At 57.3% G+C, this 14,804-nt stretch overlaps 1 protein-coding gene across 1 annotated transcript; it reads left to right on the plus strand.

The window, feature by feature from the left end:
• The first annotated feature begins 4,789 nt into the window (after positions 1-4,789).
• Positions 4,790-7,307, plus strand: SYNDIG1L (synapse differentiation inducing 1 like). Its single transcript, XM_034992761.1, has 3 exons — positions 4,790-5,206; positions 6,838-6,978; positions 7,149-7,307. Exons 1-3 carry the CDS (start codon positions 4,790-4,792, stop codon positions 7,305-7,307), a joined length of 717 nt encoding a protein of 238 aa, XP_034848652.1.
• Positions 7,308-14,804: the final 7,497 nt, after the last annotated feature.

The following is a 14,804-nucleotide window of genomic DNA, read 5'->3' on the forward strand; positions in this document are numbered from 1 at the left end:
CCGAGCAGGGAGCCCGATGCGGGGACTCGATCCCAGGACCCTGAGATCATGACCTGAGCCGTAAGGCAGACGCTTAACTGACTGAGCCACCCAGGCTCCCCTCCCTCTTCTCTTGTGGGGCCCGGACCTCTAGCCCCAACTGCACAATCTGGAGCAATCTCCTGAGCTTCAGAAACCCAGACATCTCCTGTGTTCCCTCTGGAGCAGCGCGCACACGTGTCTGCATACGGACACATGCACACAGACATGGGCATGCTCACCAGCAAGTAGGCAGGCGCCCAGTAGAGCACGGACAGCAGGCACACACAGCCCAGGTGAGACCAGGCAGCAGTGGAGATGAAAATGACTCTGCTTTGAACACAGGTCTCTTACTCCCGGGAACAGGGAGAGGCAGCCCTAAGCAACAGGCCAAAATGTCAGGCCAGGCTAAGGGCAGAGAGGCCTGGGCCTGGGGACCTGCCCACCCCCTCCTTCTGGCCAGGACTTGGTGCTGGGTCCCCGGGATCAGTTTGGTGGACTCTCGTGTGGCCTTAGCAGCTTATGGGGCGAACATGACCTGCTCGAGAACTATGACCCTTGGCTGGACTGTGAGGAGGGGCTGTCGCCCATAACTTGGCTGACATGGAAGTGGGGGGCGTGTGTGCATGTGTGTGCATGTCTACCCATCTATGTCAGGGCGGGCTGCGATGCTGTGCTCAGCCTTTAAACCCAGAAGAACCCCCAAGCCTAGAGAGGCTTAAAACCGATTTTAGATAACTTGGCTCAGAAGAAATCTATGCACTTAATTTTTTTCTGGTTTAAAAGAAGTACATGCTCGGGGCGCCTGGGTGGCTCAGTTGGTTAAGCGACTGCCTTCTGCTCAGGTCATGATCCTGGAGTCCCGGGATCGAGTCCCGCATCGGGCTCCCTGCTCGGCGGGGAGTCTGCTTCTCCCTCTGACCCTCCTCCCTCTCATGCCCTCTGTCTCTCATTCTCTCTCTCTCAAATAAATAAAATAAAATCTTTAAAAAAAAAAAAAAAGTACATGCTCAATGTAAAAATAAATACAGGAAACGGAAAAAAACACGGTGTAAAAATGAAAATGAAAACCTGTGCAACCACCGCTGGAGATAATCACTGTGGACGTTTTGGTGGAGTTAGATTACATGCGCAAACCACTTTCTTTTCTTCCTTCTCCCTCAAGCTGCAGTATTTTTCTCATGTCACTCCTCTTTGTAAACCCGTTTGAAGGCCTTGTACCATCGGGCTGTACCGTAATTTATTTAACTTGTCCCTCATTGTTGGGCATTCAGGTGGCTTTCAGTTTGTCCCTATTGGGGAAACCTGGGATCATACGTCTTTGTACACAAAGCTGAGAAGCTCTGCCCAAAGGCACAATCGGAGTGCGGTGGAGGGGAGTGTAATCCAGGAAAGGCTGCATGGCTGGGTTTCAGTAGCTCGGTGGGGTATACTTTGACTAAGAGGGGATGGCTGGCAAGAGCAGGGGGATGAGTGGGGACCCAGCTGCCCCTGCCCTGCCCTGGACAAATGCCCTGCAAATGCACCTACAAGTCTCCAGAGCTCCAGGGCCTGATTCCTGGCCACAAGTATCCTTCTTTTCCTTCTGGGGAATTAGACAGGTGACTGGCCAAGGCAAGGGCTCCTATCCCTCCTTCAGGGCATAGGGCAGGGTGACACTGATGCATTAGTCTGCTTGGAGGGCCTGGGGCTGATCCTTCCCACCCAACCCCACCGAAATGCCCCTACATACCTCTGCTCACACAAATGGTGACAGGGACCCTTGGAGCTGTAAGCAGAGGGGGCATTAATTAAGACCAGTTGGAGGAGAGGCTAGGGGACCTTCGGGAGCCATGTCCTAGAATCCCACAGGGTGGGCGAGATGGAGGGCAGGGAGTGGACTGTGGCAGCCCAGGGGGCGTTGGGAAGCCAGGGGATGATGCTGTAACTCCACTGTCCATCGGACAAGGAGATGCCTTGCCTTCCCTTTGCCTCCCTCAGGGTGCTCGAGGGGCCATGATAGGGAAGGTGGCACGTCACTGGGTTCGAGGCGGGCTCGTGAATCCCTGAGTCTTGACGGGGCAGGCAGTGGGGGAGTTCACTTCTGCAGGGCCCCTTGAGGCTACGGGATCATGGAGCCCTGGTGCCACCATCGACATCAGTGACCATTTAATCCCACCCCTCTTACTACTGATAGGGAAACCGAGGTGCCAGATCAGAGAGCTAATGGGGGTGGGTCAGAGATGGAGCCCCAGCGTACCTGACTCCCAAACCAATGAGCCTTAGGGTCACAGGCCCTTGGACTGCATATCTGTGAGTCACATCCACTGGTGGGGGTGGGGGAGGCTGGACAGGGACTCAAAAGCTGCCCTCGGGGGTCAGAAGAGACCAGGCCTGCTGGGAATCTGCCCAGAAGAGGGCGGGCACATCACTATAGTCCCCATGGCTCCCTGCATGTTTGACCCCAGAGAGGCAGGACGGGGGAGAAGTAGTGAAGCCCCTGCCCGTGTGAGCTCCACTCCTCCCAAGAACCGCTGTCTCGTCTCTGCAGAAACTTCTGCCCCAGCTGGGTGACAACCCAGGTAGGACTTGTAACTGCTTCGTGCACCCACAGAGCCCCCAGGGGCAGCACAGCCCAGCGTCTCCCACACCATCTGTGCCCTCCCTGGGGGAGGAGTTGGACACTTGGGCCACACACCCTTCTTTAGGTCCCTCCATGATTCTGTTCGACATTCTTGGATCCCCAGCCCCAGAGGCCACGTTTGTCAGGGCTCAGAGCCTCTGAGGCATGGGCAGCCTCCTCTTGCTTCTTTGCCCCCAGGCAAGCAGTCTCCTCCCTCCTCCCTCCTAGCAGGCCACCCAGAGGATGCTGCACCCCCCCCCCGCCCATGGACTCACCCTCAATGCCCCTCCAGTCTTGCCAGGCCCTCCCCCGTCCCTCACTCTGTCCCACTCCCTGTTATTTCTATGGCCCTGATCCATCTGCAGATTTCCCAAAAAACCAGCTTTCTAGAATCCAGCCACTTTTCTTGGGCCAGAAAGAGAAATGGCCAGCCTCTGGCTGTGGATTCTTGATGGGGAGTGGGACTGGGGAGGGGGCCTAGACAAACCCATCCCTGGGGGCTGAAATCCCTCCCCACACTTTTCACTTTACCATCAGGCCAGAAATGACCCTGGGTGGGTAAAGACTGGAGCCCAGAAGGAAGCAGAGCAGCCCCTCCTACTTATAATCTGCAATGACATCTCGGTCATCTCTGGATCCTCAGAACAACCTTGTGGGTTGGGCTGGAATTATCATCTGCACTTTACAGCTGGGGAAACCCAGAAGGGCATGATTATTTGCCCAAAGTACCAAGGGTAGGACCAACTCTGCTTTCGTCAGATTATCAATCCAGGGCAAGACATGATCCTGTCACCCTTCAACTACTATGGGCCTGGGAGGGAGAGCGCAGGGTCCCTGGGGCCACCAGGCCTGCCCCTCTTCTCTCTCCATATCCCGTTTCTACCTGCCACACCCCAGAGTATGTGTAGGTTTGTGGTAGCCACATTCACAGGCTGCCTTTCCCTCCTTCAGCCAGCCCTGAGCACCTACTATGCACCCTTCCCAGGGGCTCAGGGCTGGCTGAAGGAGGAAGAGGTAGCCTGCCAGGATGTCCACACACTAGCCTATGAGCATATCTACACTTCTAGCTGGGATGTACAAGTCTAGACTTTAATGCTCAGGAGGCCCTGCCTTAGACCCCACAGGATTTCCCAAAACTACAGTCTGCCTTAGAGGGGAGATTAGTCTAAGGTGCATCCCCCTAAGACCATAACTGGGGAGAAGCATCTTCCCCTGGGAAGAATGGACAGCTGTGAGCCTGTGGCCTGTGCTGAGCTCTGAGCTAAGCGCAGTCCCATCCAACCCTTGAACAAATCCTCCCTCAGCCCAATATCCCACCTGCTGCCAAGTCCTGTCAGCATCTCCCCACTATTGAGTTCCAGTTGTCCTCAGCTGACCTGAAGCCGTGGCAAAGCCCCCTATGGGTGTCACAGTGAGCCCATCCCTCTCCAAGCCACTCCCCGCACACGGCCCCGGGAAGACTCCTGGACCCAGATTGCATCCTATCACTCCTGCCAAGACCCCTGAAGCCCTCTTAGGTCTAAACAGGGCTGCACGCTCTGGCCCCACACCCCAGCTCACCCCTCCCTCTCTACCCCGAGAAGCACCAGCCTTCTCCCAGGCTCTCGGAGCGAGCATCCTTGATCTGGCCTCTGCATGAAACGTGTTCTCCCTCCCCCTGCCTTGCCAACTGGGTTTCTTCCTTCGGCTCTCGGCGCCAAGCCTTCCCTGTACCTTCGTGTCCGTTTTGTCCCTTGCTCGTTCTTACACCCCTCTCTGTCCTTCACCTCTGTGAGCTCCGTGAAGACAGTGTGCATCCTCCTCCCCCTCCCTGCTCCCTGCCTTTCCCGCCTCCGTGTCCCCATCCTCTGCATGGTGCCCGGCAGGGAGCTGACGCTCAGCCATTATGTGTTCGCAGGATAGATGAATGAGCCAACTCTGTGAGGTAAGTCTTGCTGCTGTGCCCACTGTGTAGACCAAGAAAAGGACACTCAGAAGAGAAGTAGCCAGCTCGAAGCCCCACAGCTGCCTGGTGGCAAAGGCAGGGTCTGAGGGCCCGTGCTCTTAAATGCTTCCAGCCCTGCATCCGGCACCTGGGACTCAGCGTCTGTCTGTCTTGCTCGCCCAGCAGGCTCTCTGAGGACGCTCGGCTGGCCCAGGCTCCCCTCCCTGGAGCTGCTCCCCGGAACCATGGAGAGTCTGAGTGAACTTCAGAACCCTCTGCTGCCTCGGAGCCCGGCCCCGCTGCATGGCCGCTACCCCTACCCCGAGGCTTCGCCCAGCTGGTCATGCCAGGAGAAGCTCTACTCCTACCTCCTGGGTGGTGCTGGCTCTGCTCGCACCCACCAGCTCCTGGACCCGGGGTCCCTGCAGCTGGCCGTGGAGGCCTGGTACAGGCCCAGCTGCCTCCTGGGGAGGGACAAGGTCAAGGAGCCCAGGGCAAGCAGCTGTGAGACCAGCTTCACAGAGAACAGGGAGCTCCAGGCTGGGCCCGCGGAGCAGTCCACAGAACCTGGCCAAGTAGAAGAGGATATCACCATCCAGACCGTGTCCTACGGGGTTCAAGAGGAGCTGCAGGGCCAGGAGAACGACCAGGAGGAGGAGGAGGTGAGTGCATGTGTTGAAAATGCAGAGTCCCAAGGGGCGCCTGGGAAGCTCAGTCATTAAGCGTCTGCCTTCGGCTCAGGTCATGATCCCAGGGTCCTGGGATCGAGCCCCACATCGGGCTCCCTGCTCTGCGGGAAGCCGGCTTCTCCCTCTCCCACTCCCCCTGCTTGTGTTCCCTCTCTCACTGTGTCTCTGTCAAATAAATAAATAAATCTTTAAAAAAAATAAATAAATAAAATAAAATAAAATGCAAAGTCCCAAGGGGCGCCTGGGTGGCTCAGTCATTAAGCGTCTGCCTTCGGCTCAGGTCATGATCCCAGGGTCCTGGGATCAAGCCCCACATCGGGTTCCCTGCTCTGCGGGAAGCCCGCTTCTCCCTCTCCCACTCCCCCTGCTTGTGTTCCCTCTTTCGCTGTGTCTCTCTCTGTCAAATAAATAAAATCTTTAAAAAAATAAAATAAAATAGGGGCGCCTGGGTGGCTCAGTCGGTTAAGCGTCTGCCTTTGGCTCAGGTCATGATCCCAGGGTCCTGGGATCGAGCCCCACATCGGGCTCCCTGCTCAGTGGGAAGCCTGCTTCTCCCTCTCCCTCTGCCTGCCTCTCTGCGTACTTGTTCTCTCTCTCTATCTCTCTGTCAAATAAATAAATAAAATATTTTAAAAAATAAAAAATAAAAATAAAATAAAATAAAATAAAATGCAGAGTCCCTGGCCAAGCTCTAGGGCTTGAGATTCGGTGGGCCTGGCTTGGGGCCCAAGCATCTGTATGTTACTGAAGAAAAGGTACTTCTGGCACAGGGGCTGTCCATACTTCGAGAAACACACGCTTGGGTTGACGACTTAATTTTTTTTTTAATTTTTTTTTTTAAGATTTTATTTATTTATTTGACAGACACAGCGAGAGAGGGAACACAAGCAGGGGGAGTGGGAGAGGGAGAAGCAGGCTTCCCGCCGAGCAGGGAGCCCGATGCGGGGCTCATCCCAGGACCCTGGGACCACGACCCAAGCTGAAGGCAGTCGCTTAACCGACTGAGCCACCCAGGCGCCCCGACGACTTAATTTTTTAAAAGCATTTATTGTTCTTGTTTTCTTAATTATATAAGTAATTTAAAAATACAGAAAACCACTGGAAGAGAATATTATTATTTTAGTAGATGAGGTTCTAGTCTTTTTTCATTCAATGTTTTTCTCCCACCCTACTCCCCCCAAAAGATCTCGCTGTACACCATTTTATCACCAGATTTTTCTCTCTAAGCAACGTACTTCAGTATGGCTCCACATCATTTAACGTTTGTCTACAAGGCGATCTTTAAGGGCTCCATGGTATCCCGTTGTACCTTCTCCCATCACTTATAACTCAATCTCCTGGTCACTGGGCAATGAGACTCTTCCTCTTCTTTCACAAGTACCATCCGATGATGTGCACAGCTGTACACAGATACTCGCACTCTTTCTCTGTATGCTTGTGCTAATTCCGAAGGAGGGAATCAGCGGTCACAGCCAAGGCTTTGGGTAGAGAGTGCGGAGCCCACCCTGCACGCCCACCCTCAGCAGAGGACACTACCTGAGGCCCCACATCCTTGCCGCCGGGGATCCTGGGTCTGGTCACAAAAGCCCACTTGTGTTTTGCAGAGTGATGTGACCTCCACAGACAGTGAAAGTGAAGACAACTTCGTGGCGCTGCCCCCCAGGGACCACCTGGGCCTTACTATCTTCTCCATGCTCTGCTGCTTCTGGCCTCTGGGCATCGCTGCCTTCTACTTCTCCCAGGGGGTAAGAGCAGGAGGGGCGCAGGGCATCCGCTCCAGCCCCCTCCCACCACCCGAGGGCTTGACCAGAGATGGGGGGTGGGGCGTGTGCAGGAGGGGGTTGGAGCCCAGCGGGCTGGGGCTGTGCTGTCTGCTTCGGGGATATCCCTTTCACCAGCACTTCTCTCTCCCTAGACCAGCAAGGCCATCTCCAAGGGAGACTTCCGTCTGGCCAGCACCACTTCCCGCAGGGCCCTCTTCCTGGCCACACTCTCCATCGCCGTGGGCGCCGGTCTCTATGTGGCCGTGGTGGTGGCTCTGGCAGCTTATATGTCCCAGAATGGCCATGGCTAGCGGCCAGCAGGGCCTGGCATCCTGACGCCCCTGCTGCACCTGAGGAGGCATTGGGGCTTGGGGTTGCAGACCTTCGGGAGAGCACGGGCCCCTCAAGACAACCTGCCAGCCCAGCTTGTTTGGGGGAGGCCTCCCAGGCTGCAGCCTGCAGGGCTCTACCCTCCCTTCTTCTGGTCCCTGGCCCCCCGCCCCAGAGCAGAGCCAGGGGCCCCACCCTCTAGCCCAGGCTACGTCAGGAAGCAGGAGAGGGTGGGGCTGCCCACCAAGCCATCTAGGCAGGACCTACCTCTGGCTTGAGGCTGGCTGGGAGCTCAGCCTCTTCTGCCCACCCCCAAGGGGGTCGCCTGCCCTGCCAGCAGCCAGCTCCCCAGCTCTGCCAGCCTCTCTGCTGAGAAAAAGCAGGAGGCTACCGGAAGAGAAAAGGACACCCCAGGGGCGGGGGGTCTGACCCAATTCCTTCCTCTAATAGACATCTCCACTCTGGGGACAATCTGAGCGTCCCAACTCCACTCTCTGGCCCCATGAGGCCAACACCCCAGCCAACCAGGAGGGAAATACACAGAGACAGGGGCCCCCTAGCTCTTTCTGGCCCTCTCCTGTGGGTTTGTAAGACATCGTAGATTCTAGATAGAGAAGCCTCTCAGGCATGTAAAGTGCAGCCAAGGCAGGTTCTTTGAGCTTCCTTGTGTAGGAACAAAAGGCAGATGTCAGGACAGAGTCCTGAAACATTGCCAAGCCACATGGGCTTCCCCACTTCACCCCTGGTCCCCACCCCATCTTCCTTTTCTGGGCTCCCCCTGGGTGGTCCTGAGCTAATGCCATCCCAGGGAGAGAGTGTCATCAGCCCACCAGCCATGAAGCATAGGGCCCCGGATCCAGCCCTGTGGGAAAGCAGTGAGGAGAGACCCTGGGACATAGTGAGGATATATGAGGGGAGGGATACAGGACGAGCATCGCTGCTGAGCAGCCAGCAGTGCTCGGAAGGTTTCCTGGAAGAGGTGTCCCTTGAACAAGGTCTAGAGGGACGAGGAAAATTTATCTAGGGGATTCGTTTTCCCATAATCCTTAGTATTCAGGAACAGGGACATGGCAGGAGTCTCCCAAGCTATTTGGATTTTGCCTCAAGCATCTAAACTACAGAGGGCTCTACCAACTCAAAGAAGGAGGTTGGGCAGCATGTCTCTCAAAGACCAGTGATGTTTTCCCACCTCTGAATGCTGGGGGTCAGTGGTGGGCCCCTGCTCAGCCTCCTTCACTGATGTCCCTACCCAGAGCTGCTCTCAACACCCCCGGCCACTAGGGAACATCCAGAATTTTAGAGGCATCCAGGCAGCCAGGAGGGCAGTACATTGGGAGGGCAGGTCTGCCCAAGCTCAAGCAAAGGACCCCACTGTGCAGGATCTGGGGACCTGGTCATTCCCAGACTGCATCCCAGACTGCATCCAGTGGATCCTCCACTGACCCACCTTGTCCCACCGTCCTCCTGACCCACTCCCTGCATCCCCTGAAGTCCCACAGGCCCAGGATCAGCAGTTTTAATATCCCATTATTGTATATATTTATCCTTGTAATAAACATTTCTGTAACACTGGGTTCCCCCTGGGCCTCTTAGTGTCCTCGTCTGCCTCCACCTTTGCCCGCCGCCCACTGACCTCCGAGACTGACCTCCAGCCCCACGGCTGTTGCTCTGGGCCCTCAGCAGTCTTCTCAAGAAGGCCATAGGAGGAGGGGTGGTCAGGGGACCCCCCCTATCCCAGGACTTCTCTGCTCAGAGTAGCCTGGATGCAGAGTGGTAGTGTGCGCCGGATTCCATGCAAGACAAGATAACGCCCATGGCTGAACAAAAATCCCTTCTAGGCTCGAGAGCGTGCAGGTCAGGGGGAAGGGTGAGGCTTCACTGAGCTGTCTGCAGCTATCAGGAGTGGATGCAGGGCCTGGGGGGCCCCAAGGAGCCCCACTCCCCTGGTGCCCATTCTTTTTTTTTTTTTAAGATTTTATTTATTTGGGGCGCCTGGTTGGCTCAGTCGTTAAGCGTCTGTCTTCGGCTCAGGTCATGATCCCAGGGTCCTGGGATCGAGCCCCGTGTCGGGCTCCCTGCTCAGCGGGAAGCCTGCTTCTCCCTCTCCCTCTCCCCCTGCTTGTGTTCTTTCTCTCACTGTGTCTCTCTCTGTCAAATAAATAAATAAAATCTTGAAAGATTTTATTTATTTGACAGATAGATAGAGAGACACCTTGGGATCATGACCTAAGCCGAAGACAGACTCTTAACGACTGAGCCACCCAGGCGCCCCAGCGTGATCTGCCCATTCTTGAGTCCTTCGTACCTCCCTCCTGAGCACTGTTCCAGGGCAGTGCGGGGAAGAAGCCATCTCTGCCTCAGGCCCCAGGCTCGGCACCAAATCTCCAGTATCCTCTCACTTCTAGGCCCCCAGGAGCCTTACTGGACCAGCCCAGGGACCAGCTCGGCTTCTAGATGACTGTGCATGGAGGGCCCTGGGGAAAGTAGGAGAAGCACCCCCACACCCATACATGCCTCCTGGCAAGAGGGAGCTTTGCTTGCTCGCACACACGCGTGCTGTGTGGGCTGGATGCTCCTGAGACAGAGATTAGCGCCAGAGGTGTGTTAGGTGCTGCTCTTAGGATATTGTTTGGGGAAGGGAGCAAGCCCATCATTCCTGCAGGGGCCCCGAGGGGCCTGTCACTGCACCTGTCACACCCACCACACAGCGCAGACCCTCAGCACTTAGCTCTACACCCAGAAGGCTGCTCCCGGGCAACTCTGTGACACTAGGCCAAGGACAAGCCAAAGTCCCAGAGAGCCAACGGTCCTATCAGGAGGCGTTAACAAGAGACAGATGGGAGTTGGTGGGCTCTCTGCCCTCTGGATGGGAGACCTCTGGCTCCCGGGACTCCCCAGTCACTGACCTTCAGCTGCCCACAGAGGTGCTTTGCTGGAGATCATGGCCCTCCCTGGCTGCCTGCCTTCCCCCACCTTCTTCCTCACCCCCCCTACTGTGCTCTCCGGGGTCCTCTACCTGCAACTGAATCCTTCTCTCCGGGTGGACTTCTGGGGGCACCCAAACCAAGGCACATGCATGCCCGTACACGGTACACATATGTAGCACACGTGTGCAAGCCCACGCACCCACCCACATGCACACACGTCCCTGCAGGCCCAGGCAGGCAGCCACGCACACACACAGGTACGGCCCACAGGCGCCCCAATGCTGCAGACCCACACTCACAGACGCACCCACACATGCGGCACACACACGTGTAAGGGGTGAAGGAGACACAGGGGCTGAGGAGGGTTCCCTGGCCCTGCCCACTGTGCGGTCTCACCCCATGGCCAGCCTGGCTGGGCCACAGAATGGGCAGTGGGCAGCACGCACAGCAGTCCAGGCCCTGCTCGGGCGGGCAGGCCACCGCACAGCCCTCATGATACCCGCCTCCTTCCCCACCCTCCAGAATGCTGCTCCCAGGCCTCGAGACAGGGGAGAAGAAGCCAGATGATTTCCTATGTTCACCCCGGTCCCACTCCCCCACCTTTGTACCCCCTCCTTTACCCCAGGAGCAAATGCAGGCTCTGCAGGAGAAAATGAAATCAGAAACAGAGCCCCCAGGGGCTTCCCTCCTACACAGCCCCCTAGGAAGGGCCCATCCTGGGGAGCCCGGGCTCCTCCTCCTCCTGATCAGTCCCCGCAGCAGGGGCAGGAGGGCCGGGGGGGGCCGGAGGGGGTTGCTTCCTGGTCCTGCTGAGGCCTGCCTCTGGGTGCGCCTGGGGCATTTTCAGCCTCCTGCTTCCCAGCTCTGCCTGAGGCTCCTGGAAGGAGGGGGAGCTTGCTGGTACCCCCCGTTCAGGCTGGCTCCTCGGGCTGGCAGAGAGAGGCTGGGGGCAGGGAGGGTCCCCTGGGTAAAGGTGCCCGTGATGAGCTGCAGCGCCAGCACATCTGTGCAAATATTACCAATTATTTTCCTCACTATAAACACCCAGCAGGAAGGCAGGGAAGCAACCAACTTTAAATAGATTTAAAATAGAAAGCGAAATTGCTGCACAGGGAAGTTGGGACAGCAGGCAGAGAAGGGGCCCTGCACCAAGAATCTGGGGTCCCCCCCACCCCCTCCAGCTGCCCTTCAACTGCACCTGCTCCTACCGCCCCCGCCCCGCAACTCCACCCCAACTGTCTCCTCCGCTAGACAGGCAGAGCATAGGGGAAAGTCCTCGTCTGTGGGCTGGGGGCTAGGAGGGAGGGGGGTGCCAAGCAGGCCCCCACGGGGGAGGGAAGACGGCTGAGAGAGGTGGCCGCAGAGGACCCAGAGCGGAGGCTGCCCAGCCCAGGCTCCAGCCCCGGCCAGGCCATGGAGCCACGGTGCTGTGTGGACAGGAGCGGGGGGAGGAGGAAGCCTCCCTTGTAGTGGCCACGGGCCTTGGGAGGCTGGGCCAAGTGGAAACAGTGACCTGCCACCCGCTCCGAGTGAAAGGAATTTTTCTGGTGGTGGAATGGCAAGAAAGCTGCCCCCAGGCAGCCTTTCCCCGTCCCCCCTCCACAGCACAGGCCGGCAGTCAGCAGGTCTCCCATACACTCCCACGGCTCGTCAAACTGTCAAAACGTGTCCATAGCAGTCGTTAAATAGGCCCTGCCCCAAGCCCCCCAAAGGTTTCCCTTTCCTGACCCCCCAAGCCTTCCTCCAGAACCCCCCAGCTGGCTCCCCCAGAATAGAGGGTTGACAGCTGACCCAGCAGTCCCCTACCCCGAATGCACTGATCCACGCCTGGGCTGCCCTGACCGTTAGATGCCTCTGACTGTGGCCCTGCCCGCCTCCCAGGAAGGGGCTTGAGGCAAACCCGCCCCTCCTCAGCACTCCACTCCCGGCCCTCCTGCTCTCCAGCGTCTCAGCACATCTCCCAGGCCCCCCAGATGATGGGACAGGGTGTGCTGAGACACGGGTCGGTGGCCAAGTTGTCAAGGATGCGAATCCTGAATGTCACAGCAGGAAGGGACCCAGTCACAGTCCCTCGTGCTACAAATGAGACAACCGAGGCCCAGAGAGGGAGGTGAGTTGCCCAAGGTCACCCAGCAATTTGTAAGCCAAGCCCAGGCCATGCCTCCCAGGCCGTGCAATTGCTAAGCTAGGCTGGTGATTATCCGCCTGCCGAGAAAACACAGAAAACCCAGGGATGGCCGCTGTGGCCCCGTGAATATTAACACACCTGCTTCTCTCAGCCTTCCCCCCCGGGCTGTTTCCTGCTTCAAAGGCTTCCCTCCCCGGGGCTGACACTTGGGTCCTTCTATTTTGGGGGAATGGCAGGGGTGGGGCGGGAGGATGACAGTCTCGCCTCGCCCTGCCTGCCCCAAGCTCACAGCAGACACCCCCTCCGGCGGGTGCTCTCACATCCTCTCTGCAACCAGAGGAGGCAATACTCTCGGGGGCGGGGGTGCCCCACAGAGACACTCAGATGATCTGAGCAAAAAAAAAAAAAAAAAAGGCGCTCCTGCGGCCCATCTGCATTTCCAACCTACATCCCTTGAACTGCTTTTCCCTCTCTCCCTCTAAAGAGCCAGGCAGGCTTCAAAGCCACTTCTAGCTCCGTGAGGAAATAAGAAAGAAATTGCCAGAGCGCAGGGTGCTGGAGCGGCGGCCAGGAAGGGGACGGAGGGGACAGGAGACACAGATACAGCGGTGGGCAGAGCCCGGAGTGAAGCAGCAGGGGCAGGCTGTGGAGACGGATCACCTTCAGGGCACAGCGCCATGGCGCTCCTGTCCCCGTCTTACAGAGAGAGAGACTGAGACTGGCAAGGCCCTCCTTCCTCCGGGTTCCGCAGCTCAGTGAGCAGGACCAGGGCCTCTGGGAGCCCGCTACGGCTCCACCCTCACCCGCCGATCCCCTACTCTCCCACACCCTCATCCACCCCCAGCACCCCCACTTCTTCCCCGTCCCAACTCCTGGCCATGTTCCCTCTTAATCCCCTCCAGCCCTGACCCAGCCGCCTGGGACACACAGCCGATGACAGTAGTCGATCTGGAGCCAGACCGCCCAGCTCACATCCTGGCTTCTGGGCCACCTGGGGGGTTCTCCCAGTGGGAAAACGGGGCTCCTGGTGGTGAGCACCGCGTAGGGTGTCTGGATGTGAGTGCACGCTAGCATGCCTCCTACAGCGGCCTGGGATCTCCAGGCAGTGCTCTGGGGGAAATGTCTTCAGTTAGCTCCAGTTGACCACCACCCTAAATGGCTTCCCCACCAGACATTCCTGACCCCCACCCCCACCCCTAGCCTATACAGCCAGACAGATGAAAGCTGTAGTCCTGGTATACCTCGACCTTGCAGACCCCTCGGCCGATCTCAGCTGGTAGCAGGCTGGAGACCCGGGCCTGTCTCCTGTGTTCCTTTATCTGCTTCCTCCACTCCCTGACCTTTTCCTCCAAGCTGATAAAAGTCCGCCAAGACACAGTTCTAAAAAATTCTATCTTCTCTGTAGCCCTTTCTGACAACTCCCCACCCCCCCCCCACACACACACCCCCAAACGAAACAGAGCTAACTGCCCCTTTCATGAACCTCCACGGCACCTGTTCAAATGCCACATCAGTGCCCTGTTTGCTCCTCGGACAGTCTGATCCCAGCACCCCTGGGTGTGGCGCTGGGCCTCCTGCTTTCAATTAGAGGTCACACGGCTAAAGAGGGTCCGGGTCAGGACCCTCTCTGCGGCAATTTCTCTCTCAGAGGCTTTTTTTGGAGGAGTTAGAGCAGAGAGGGGGGTCTCTAGCTGGGCGGGTGGAGGATAACACAGAAAACGGAGACAGCAGAGTAGACCCCTGGGGGGTCCAATCTGGTGGTCGATGAATAGGGTCAGAGCGCAGAACTCTCACCCACCTCCTCCTACCTTTCACCTGGGATGCCCCAAATACTGTGGTGAGGTCTGTACTCTGTAGAAAAATATAACCAAGGGGGTAAAGAAGTCAGAGTGACTGCTTGCTTTCATCCCTTCTGGTCTCCTCAAAGCTCGGGGCCGAGCACAGAGAAGAGATTCTTTCTCAACTTCCCTTGCTGCCAAATCAGGCCCTGCATCACTTCCATCTCCACCCTCAGAAGGAGCACACAAGTCACTGACCTGTCCACTGCCACCTTCGAAGGCCAAGGCTGGAGGCCTCACTACCTTCCCATCCTTCACCAGATCCTATGACTTGACCTCCCCCAAAACTCCCGGCTCAGTCTACTTCTCCCCATCTCTGTGGCCAAGCCCCAGTCCGAGCCCCGATCAGTCCGCACTCAGGCTCCTGCAAAAGCTTCCTGGATGTTGTGACACATGCTACAACGTGACTGCAGCTTAAGGACATCATGCTCAGTGAAATGGGTCAGTTGCAAAAAGACACATGCTCTCTGATGCCACTTGTATGGGTACCCAGAGTAGTCAATTCACAGAAACAGAAAGAATTTGTTTGCCAAGGGCTGCAGGGAGAGGAAATGGGAAGTTGTCTAGCAGGTATGGAGTTTCAGT

This window comes from Mirounga leonina, unplaced genomic scaffold (genome assembly GCF_011800145.1).
Source record: "Mirounga leonina isolate KUSES-001 unplaced genomic scaffold, KU_Mleo_1.0 Mir_82, whole genome shotgun sequence".
Taxonomy (NCBI): domain Eukaryota; kingdom Metazoa; phylum Chordata; class Mammalia; order Carnivora; family Phocidae; genus Mirounga; species Mirounga leonina.